The 10219-nt window shown below is 41.2% G+C and overlaps 1 protein-coding gene across 1 annotated transcript; it reads left to right on the top strand.

Moving 5' to 3' along the window:
* The first annotated feature begins 5503 nt into the window (after positions 1–5503).
* LOC112140295 (abnormal long morphology protein 1-like) lies at positions 5504–9056 on the top strand. The gene is made up of 2 exons (XM_024263207.2): positions 5504–7888; positions 8136–9056. Exon 1 carries the CDS (start codon positions 6127–6129, stop codon positions 7681–7683), a length of 1557 nt encoding a protein of 518 aa, XP_024118975.2. The 5' UTR covers positions 5504–6126; the 3' UTR covers positions 7684–7888; positions 8136–9056.
* Positions 9057–10219: the final 1163 nt, after the last annotated feature.

The following is a 10219-nucleotide window of genomic DNA, read 5'->3' as shown; positions in this document are numbered from 1 at the left end:
AGGTATCCAGATGAAATCCTTGAACCCATTGTCAGACCCTACGCTGGTGCAGTAGGTCCTGGTTTCCTCCTAATGCACCACAATCCCTGGCCTCACATGTCAAGAGTATGCAGGCAGTACCTGGAGGATGAAGGAATAGAAACAATTGAATGGCCTTCACCATCCCCTGACTTAAACCCAATAGAACATCTCTGGGTCATTATGTTTGGGTCCATTAGGCGCCGCCAGGTTGCTCCTCAGACTGTACAACAGCTCAGGGATGCCCTCTCACAGATCTGGGAGGTAATGCCACAAGACACCATCTGTTGTCTCATTAGTAGCATGCCACGACGTTGTCAAGCATGCATACAAGCTGGTGGGGGCCACACAAGATACTGAAAAGGATTTTGAGTTGTAGAAACTAAGTTTTGGAAAAAATGGACTAGCCTGCCACATCTTCATTTCACTCTGATTTTATGGTGTCTACACAATTGAGCCTCTGTAGGCTGAAAACTTTTATTTCCATTAAAAGACACTGACCTGTCGTCATTTGTATAGATATCCAACTTATTATTGAGATCGGATATATCTAATGTGTTTCTTTAAAGTGCTCCTTTAATTTTTGTGAGCAGTGTATAGAGAGATACAGTAGATAGATAGATAGATAGATAGATAGATAGATAGATAGATAGATAGATAGATAGATAGATAGATAGATAGATAGATAGATAGATAGGAAATGGTTTATTTCACGCAGTCAAGAGGAAGAAAAATTCAATACAATAAATCATTAGAAGTTTACATTCATAAAGTCATGTCAAGCACATAATAACTAGACATTAAGAGATTAGGAGATTGCCTGAAAGGGAGTGGGAGAAAACAAACTTATAAAATAGCACCTTTACATGTATTATCATTATCCGGTTTGTAATGTAAGATCAGATATTTATATATTTTCAACACAGATTATGGTTATTAGGAATCCTTAACTAACAATAAATCACATGACTATGCAAGTACAACACTATTTCAAACGCTGTCATTGCAAATGCAGATCTAACATAAAATGTATGTATACATATATATATATACATATATCTTCTTGCACTTGTCCAGGACCAGGTCGTGGGGGCAGCAGTCTAAGCAAAGATGCTCAGTCTTCCCTCTCCCCGACCATTTCCTCCAGCTCCTCTTGGGGGACTCCGAGGCATTCCCAGGCCAGCCAAGAGACGTAGTCTCTCTAGCGTATCCTGGATCTTCCCCGGGGTCTCTGCTCAGTGGGACATGCCTGGAACACCTCACCAGGGAAGCATCCAAAAGGTATCCAGACCAGATGCCCGAGCCACCTCAACTGGCTCCTCTCGATGTGGAGGAGAAGCGGCTCTACTCCGAGCTCTCTCCTGGTGACCGAGCTTCTCACCCTTTCTCTAGGAGAGCATGCAGCTACCTGCTTTTCCTGAGAAAACTCATTTCACCTGCTTGTAGTCGGGATCTCGTTCATTCTGCCATGACCCAGACCTCATGACCATAGGTGAGTACAGGAACAAAGATTGACCAGTAATTTCAGAGCTTTGATTTCTGGCTCAGCTCTCTGTTCACCAGATTACACCAGTGCAGTGACCACATAACTGCGGACTCCGCTCCAATCCGCCTGTCGATCTCACGGTCCAATCTTCCCTCACTCGTGAACAAGACCCCAAGATATTTAAACTCCTCCACCTGAGGCAGGAGCACTCCACCCACCGAGAGAGGACAAACTACCTTTCTCCGGTCGAGAACCATGGCCTCAGACTTAGCAGTGCTGACCCTCATCCCAGCCGCTTCACACTCGGCTGCAAACCGCTCCAATGCATGTTGGAGGTCCTGGCTCGATGGAGGCAACAGAACAACATCATCTACAAAGAGCAGAAATTAAATCCTGTGGTCCCCAAACCAGATCCCCCCTGGTTTCGACAAGAACTTCTGTCCATAAAGACTATGAACAGAACCGCTGATAGGGCAGACCGGCCGGAGTCCAACATGTACTGGGCAGAAGTCTGACTTACTGCCGGCTATGTGACCCAAGCCCCTGCTCCGATCCCCAACTAATTTGGCAAAAGGTCCAGTAACTCTGTCAGCTTAGTAGACCGGGTTCCGGGCATACAAAAACATTCAGACAATAATTCCCTTTTCTTCTTTTTTTATTTAATTTCAATGTGTAGTTTAATTTGCAAATAACTTTTTTCTTTACTTATTGCCTTATAAAGTATTTCTGTCATTCATTTTTGTACGAAAATACTTAAATATACATAACGACATTGAAGAGAAATGAAAAATATTGCACATAAACTTGCTTCATTATAATGCAATGTGTGCTTTTTCATTATTCTATTGCTGTATTTCACTTAAAGTGCAAGAGGTAACATGAATGTGCTGCGTACTTGCCCATTTGTAACAAAAGGTGTGGCCTCTTTTGAAAAAAATGACATAATTCTTCACTAAGAAGGGATTTTTAACAAAGATCAAGAGCTGGTCTCCCAAAGTAAAGCCAAAGCAAGTCTTAAAGACTCCAACCAACGTTTTGATTAAGTCAGAATGAATAGTGACATAGATCCATTTGATCTCCTTCAATAAAGTCAAATTTTCACAGATCTATCTTCTGAATGACCAGTTTCTTCTGAAAAGCCTGAACAGCAGTCCACAAGTCACAGGCAGAATGGTCTTTTCCTTCATCCATCTTCTATTTGCGCTGTTTGGGACAAAATACAAGTGTTACAAAACAAATCAGCGACGCCTGAGAGCAGGGATACTACATATTCTGGCAGCATGAACGTACCTGTCAGACCTTTTCTTAAAGCTGCTGTCCCTCTTATCCCCGCCAATATAGTTTCTCCCATTGCCTCCATACAGTCTTGTGCTTGCCTAAAATCCATTCCACTCGTAGTGAGCACTTGTGAGCCAGTTGTGCTGTTAGCGTCTGTGTTGCATGCTCGTATTGTCCTTTCAGTTTGTGCATTTTCTGTGCCCCCGTCGCTGATTCTGGCAGGTAATTTGTGTCAAAATGCAGAGGGTTTCGCCATAAAGGTCACCGGGATAGACCCAAACCACATCAAACACAAACAGAACTTTCATGTCTGGGGCTCGTTCCAAGAAGCAGGTTTTGTTGGAACTCTGAGTTCGTGAACTCCAAATTCAGTAAAACTCAGAGTTTTCGGTTCCAGAAAGAGAGATAACTCAAACCCGGGAAAGTGGGCGAAACCAAACCCGTTCCAAGAAGCGGGTTAAGCTGAACTCAGAATCAATCACTATGGCAACTGAGTCTGTGAACGAAACCTGGTCGGTAGCAGGTTTTCTTCAGGAAACTTAGAGTTCTCTGCGGTCTCCGCCCCTTTTTAAAGTGAAAGATGTTCAAATATGAGTTCCTCATTAACATTTAGAGAACATTCACATTAGAGACGTCACGTTTCCACCACTCAGAAACCAGAATGACATGTTCATTCATAGAGGATCATGTAGAGAGGAGGCTGATTAATCCAGAGGAAATGTTATTTACGTCGGTAGAGGATTTGGAGGACACGAGTCGACTGACTGCAGTTTCCCGATTCATTTTTATTTCAGCGATATTATAAATAGTGAGTTTTTCCAGGGACTCGCTATTAAAAAATACAGTTTTCTTTTCCTTATTTTAAACCCTTAACAATAGAAATTATTGAATGTCAAACACCAAGAAAGGTTTTGAACTCATCTTACCGTCCAGCACTTGCGCCAAACATCGGCTTGACTGTCAGCAACGCTGCTTCCCACTGCGGAATTAGCGAGTTCCATTCCCGGCTGTGGAAACTGCTTTTATGCTTAAAAAAAGAATGTGGCGAATATTTTCTAAGTCTTGAGAATTAAAATTGAATAAATGCTTTTTTAACATATGCAGTTACAGTTTCTTTTTAGTGATCATTGATATCTGTGTGTGCAGGTGGGGGGAGGGGTGGAGGGGTTACCAAAACTGGTCATTCGTCCATTACAGAGATTACTGGTTAAATTAGTAACAGATCAAAAACCATTCCTTACTCAACAAGTGACAAAATAACCTTCCTGACATTAATTATTCATCATTAGAAATGATTCAAATAACTGCAGATATTATTTTTCTGTTCTACCGTTGCAGCTTTCTTGCAGAAAATGTTCTCCTATAGTCGGCATGTGCTTGAAGGAATTTATCAATTTCCGCCGCCGGAAGTACGAATTGAAACTCAGGCGTTTGTTCCCGTTGCCATGGTGAATCGTGCTGTCTTTGCTCCATTGATCGGGGCTTTTAATGGTCGCGACGCTCGCACCTGGTTCTGGTTCTCACAACTTCAAGTTGATTGAATCAAACATTTTCAGCTGTTCTGAAACCGAAAACCCTGAGTTTGGGAATTTAGAGTCCAGTGACTCTAAGTTCAGGTTTGAACTCTAAATTTGTTGAACCTGCTTCTTGGAATGGGCCCCTGATCAGTTGTGTTTGAGTTAACAACAACCTCCACTGCTGTGTTGACCTACATGGTAGAAATCCTTGAATCTGGTGATCTACACCAGAGTAAGAGTCCCCATTAATCTCAGGAAGGAGAAATTTTGTCATTGCAGCTTAAAAAAAGCTCTTTTGTAACATTTGCACAAAAAAATTCTTTTTTCTGGTGACTCGACCATGCAGCCCATTTTTCTTCACGTTCCTCCTTTTTACATCTTCAGACATCCACACCACAGTTTTTCAGAGTCCTGGATCACAGCTGAAGTCATTTGTGAATCTTTCTTTGCATGATGACTCTGGCAGAAATGTTTCCAATCATTGTTGGGTTTCAACAGAACTCCTCACTTTCCACTTCTTGGTCAGAGTTTGATCACTGCTGACTTTCTCAGTTCCTTGGTGTAACGTGTTTAGGACAAGGCGCTCTGACTACAGAAGAGGTGTTCATTTTGAAAAGCCCAGAGTGTGTGAATGAAAACACAGCAACCCAGTAAAAGAACCAATTGATTGTTTTGACCAAACAAACACAGTATTAAACATAAAGGGTTCTGTCCTGGAGTTTGGGTGTCCGGATCCTTTCAATCCCTGATGAAGTTTTTTTTCCAAGTTCTGTTCATTTGTCCTTCCTGAAGGTTCCTTTCAAGTTCAGATGTCCTCCCTGAATGGTCTTACACTGGTAGCTCGCCATCAGAAGAAACAGATTTTTGCTATCCAGAAAAAGAAAAAAACTGATTGAAGAGCATGTCGGAAATGTATTAATTTCCTGGTGTGAATGAGTGTTTTTGTTTTTCTTGGCACGGCAGAGATGCGCAGTTTCCATAACCGCCAGCCAGAGCACGTCCAACCACAGCAAAGCAGCAGTGCTAGCAGCAGGAAGGGGAAGCAGGAAGTGGTCTGTTGTTTTTAACAGGATGTGGCCCTCCAAAATAAAGGCACAGCCAGGTGGTGCATATATTACTGATTGGTGTATATAGGGTTAAATTGGATATCTTCGTATAACCCTGTCCTGTTTTGTACAGTTCAGTTACCTTTTCCTGTTGATCTTTTAACACCTCTTTAGCTTTCCCAATGACTCAGGATCCAGAAATGTCATCCAGATACGATTTTTCGAGATTGTTCGTTTTTAACTTGCGAGTACTTCTGTATACCTGAAAACAAAAAGATGAAAATTGCACTAGATTTAGACCAACAATTCTGGATTCTGACGGTGTTTTTACTTTTACTCTGAGGAAAACGGTTCAAAAAATATGAGCTTTTGTTTGAGCCAAATGCAGGTCCATATATTTTCAATGACAAAGAAGAACGCAGACCTGCGTCTCACTCTGTTTGCTCGTTGCCATGACAACTCTGGAACATTCCTTTCATATGATGCAATTTTATGATCAAAGACCCTGACACCTTTGTGATGTCATCGTAATACCAACAACCGTGACATCACTGTGATGTCATGGCCTGTTATTCAAGGGAGGTGATGACGTACCACATCACTGTGATGTCATGGTCTTTGATCAGAAACTTATAAATAGCGGCTGCACGGCTGAAATTCATTTGTCAGCGACTCCCAGCGGTGTAGAGCCACTCAGAGCCCTTGTTCAGGATCACATCTGCGAATATTGACGCCCTTTTAACGAAGAGCACGCAATAGTTCACATTTCATCTCTGAAGCAATGGCTTATTACGGCGGACGCAAACAGAACTTTCGGCAGAACCACGGTGTCGGAGCCCCCAAACGTGCTCCCAGACATTATACTCAGGGACACAACGATCCCAATCCATCCGGGTATAATCCACCAGTGCAGCCACAGGAGGATTTCCCTCAAGAAAACCCAACTGAGAGGCAGAACCTCGCCCATCCAGACTCGATCATCTCCGAGCTCAGAGATCAGATCAGACGGGCGCAGGAAGAGAAAACCTGGCTGATCCAACTGACAGCAGCGGACGCCGAAAAGATGCAGACGGCAGAAGCAGCCCGCAGATTGGAACGTCAGAAACTGCAGGAAAAGATCAACAACCTGCAGAAACACAACCAACAACTCCGTGGTCAAAACCAAGATCTGATCAAAAAACATCAAATGTTCTCTTCTGACCAAACATCTTTTAATGCAACCAAAGAAAAGCTGCAAAAGATGCGGAAAGAAGTTCAGACTCTCCGAGATGAAAGAAAGCAGGATCAAAAGGTGCATTTGATGAAGAAATTAGTTGATGAGAGCCAGAGACAGATAGAAAAGTATAAAGATATAAACTCCACGCTGATTCTGAAAGTCCAACACTTCCAAAATGAGAACCATCAACTGAAGACACAGCTGCAAGCAGCTCCCCAGAATCTAACCCACACACAGCTGGCAGACATGGAGGAGCTCAGAAAAACGCATGAAACTTGTGAATCCGTCACACAAAAGTTTAAAGAGGGAAACAGTAAGCTGACTCTGGAAGTGCAGGAGCTTAGAAAAGAAAACAAGCAGCTAAAGAAGATGCTCCAACAAGCTTCCCAACTACAAAACATCATTCCTCAAATGAGCAAGCAGATCCAGCTCACTGAAAACGAGAGGATCCGGTTGAGCAACCAGCTGTTTGAGGAGATCAAAACCTCAGAGAAGCTGAAAGAAAGTCTCTTTTACCTGGAAGATCATGTGGATGAACTGAAGGACAAGATCAGACAGTTAGAAGAGAATACAAACCAATGCTTGAACATGGAGGAAGATGATGTGATAGTAGAAGATGAATGGATAGAAGAAGATGAATGTTTGAACATCAACGATTATGATGTGATAATAGAAGATGAATGGATAGAAGAAGATGAATGTTTGAACGTGAACGATTATGATGTGATAATAGAAGATGAATGGATAGAAGAAGATGAAGTGATGGAGAAAGACGAAGTGAGGGAGGAAAATGAAGTGATGGAGGAAAATGTAGTGATGGAGGAAAAGGTGGACATGGAAGATGAAAAAACTGTGCTGGTCTTTGAGGAAACAGACAAACAGTTTGAGGAAAGAGAAACTCAAATTGAGAACGTAGTCAAAGACTTTGAAGCACAGCTGCAAAATATCCAAGAGGATATTCCAAAGAAACCCAAGAAAGAGAAAAAACAGGATAAGAAAAAGGCAAAGAAAAGAGAAAAAAATAAGAAAAAGGCGGAAAAAGTCAAAGAGCCTAAAGAAAAACATGTGAAGAGCTCCGCCTTTGTACATTTTTTTCGCAGGTTGTTTTGCTTAAAGAAGTAAAAACCTGAAATATTTTTGTGTTCTTAAGACTAGCATATGTGGCCCGTGTGGTCTTTATTTTAGTAATTTTACCAAAATCTTATTTTCTATCTTTATATTTTTAATCTGAGAAAGTTCTGGGCACAGACATTTATTTTGGTAGTTGCGCTACTTCCTGTCTGCTCGCGGCATTCCCTTCAGTCTCTGGGGGAACGGCCGAGAGGAGGTAAGCTGCAGGCTTTGCTCTTGCTATATTAGAAAAAATAATAAAGTTTACATTGAGTTTTAAAAGTGGAACTGTACAGATAATCGGTTAAAATGTTATTTACACTGTTTTTATTCTTGTTAGTTTTGGGAAATGTATTTTTTTATATAAATGCAGCACTTTGAAATCAGCTAGTGCTAGCGGCAGTGCTCGCGCTAGCATGCGTGGTCTCACGTGCCCGTCGTGATTTTTGTCTGCCTCCTTTTAGGTTGTGCAGACAGTGAGACCAGAAGGGATTTTGTTTGTGTGCTGTATGTGTTTTCATAGGTATGTGAGCATTTATTTTGATTATAAATATTTTATTATCCTTTGCTTTTTCTTATTTTATTCGTATTTACTTTCAGTATATTGTAATGTACAGTTTTGTTATTCACTTCAATATTTTGTGATTTAAAAAAATATAAAAATGCCATTTGCTGAAAAAAAATGTTAAAAGACTTTAAACTATATGATCACGCTGTAAATTTTATTTAATGTAATTTTTAAGTATGTACAATTCAGTCTCTGGGGGAACGGCCGAGAGGAGGTTGTGCAGACAGTGAGACCAGAAGTGTTTTTTTGTGTGCTGTATGTGTTTTCACAGTAAACCTTCAGTTTTTGTGGCAATCCCTGTGTGAGACTCATTTCTTAAAAACACAATGCAGACGAATCTGGCCGGTGCTGTCCCGCAGCAAGAGAGCGACCGGCTACACATACAAAAAAACAACAACAAAAAAAAACGCGTGTAGAAACACAATGACAGGAAACGTGTACAGAAACACACGTGCTAAAAAGACAAGCCTGTTCTTTTTTTATTCCCATTTTTAGACTTTAGTTATTTATTTTTTACTTTCCTTTTTATTATAATTTTTCTCTTTTGGCATTACTAGTTACGCTTAAAACAGCCTGATATCAAAGATACCGATCAAATATTAAAAAGACTCTTACCATAGTTCTACCTGCTTTAACAGCTTCTAGTACCACCGTCACCCAAAACCTGCAGCAGTTCTGGCTGAGAGCTTAGCTCTGAAAGAGAACGCCTCCAAGTGCACATGATAAGCTCACATTGCTACTTTGAGGCGCCCTCTTCAGGCTCCAGCCAGAACTGCTGCAGAAGAAGTCCCTGCTCCAGAGAAAGCAAGGACAAAACTAAAACAAAAAATGTCATTTGGTTTCGTCAAATGACATTTTTTGGCGAAATAATGCAACCACAAGGAGGCCCAAACCAGTGTCTCTTTGTGCCGGTCCCAAGTCCGGAAAAATGCAGAGGGTTTCGCCATAAAGGTCACAGGGATAGACCCAAACCACATCAAACACAAACAGAACTTTCATGTCTGATCAGTTGTGTTTGAGTTAACAACAACCTCCACTGCTGTGTTGACCTACATGGTAGAAATCCTTGAATCTGGTGATCTACACCAGAGTAAGAGTCCCCATTAATCTCAGGAAGGAGAAATTTTGTCATTGCAGCTTAAAAAAAGCTCTTTTGTAACATTTGCACAAAAAAATTCTTTCTTCTGGTGACTCGACCATGCAGCCCATTTTTCTTCACGTTCCTCCTTTTTACATCTTCAAACATCCACACCACAGTTTTTCAGAGTCCTGGATCACAGCTGAAGTCATTTGTGAATCTTTCTTTGCATGATGACTCTGGCAGAAATGTTTCCAATCATTGTTGGGTTTCAACAGAACTCCTCACTTTCCACTTCTTGGTCAGAGTTTGATCACTGCTGACTTTCTCAGTTCCTTGGTGTAACGCGTGTTTAGGACAAGGCGCTCTGACTACAGAAGAGATGTTTGTGTCATGATTCTGTGATCTGGTTCTGTCATCTTCTGTTTTCCCTGTCAGTCTCACCATGCTCAGGTTAATCATCCACAGCTGTTTTTATTTAGTTAATCAACCTCAGTGTGTTTAAGTGTCTGGTTTTCAGTTTCTCATTGTCAGGTCATCTGTTCTGTTATGTCACGTCACTGGTTTGTTTTCGCCTGGTTTTTGTCATGTTTTGAGTTTTTTTTATGTAAATCTTTGAGTTTCTGCCACCATGTCTTGTCTCCTGCATTTGGGTCCTACACCACCATTCATGACAGTTTGTCTCTAGGATCCCAGAGTGTGTGAATGAAAACACAGCAACCCAGTATAATAACCAACTGATTGTTTTGACAAAACAAACAAACAAACAAACAAACAAAAAAACATTAAACACAAAAGGTTCTGTCCTGGAGTTTGGATGTCCAGATCCTTACAAGCCTTGTTGAAGTACTTTTTTTTTTTTTTTTAAGTTCTGTCTATGATGATCTGAATTGGTCTTTAAC

Source organism: Oryzias melastigma, linkage group LG3, assembly GCF_002922805.2.
Source record: "Oryzias melastigma strain HK-1 linkage group LG3, ASM292280v2, whole genome shotgun sequence".
NCBI classification, from domain to species: domain Eukaryota; kingdom Metazoa; phylum Chordata; class Actinopteri; order Beloniformes; family Adrianichthyidae; genus Oryzias; species Oryzias melastigma.
Note: the sequence above shows the minus strand (reverse complement) of the source record. Positions and strands in the feature narration are given on the sequence as shown.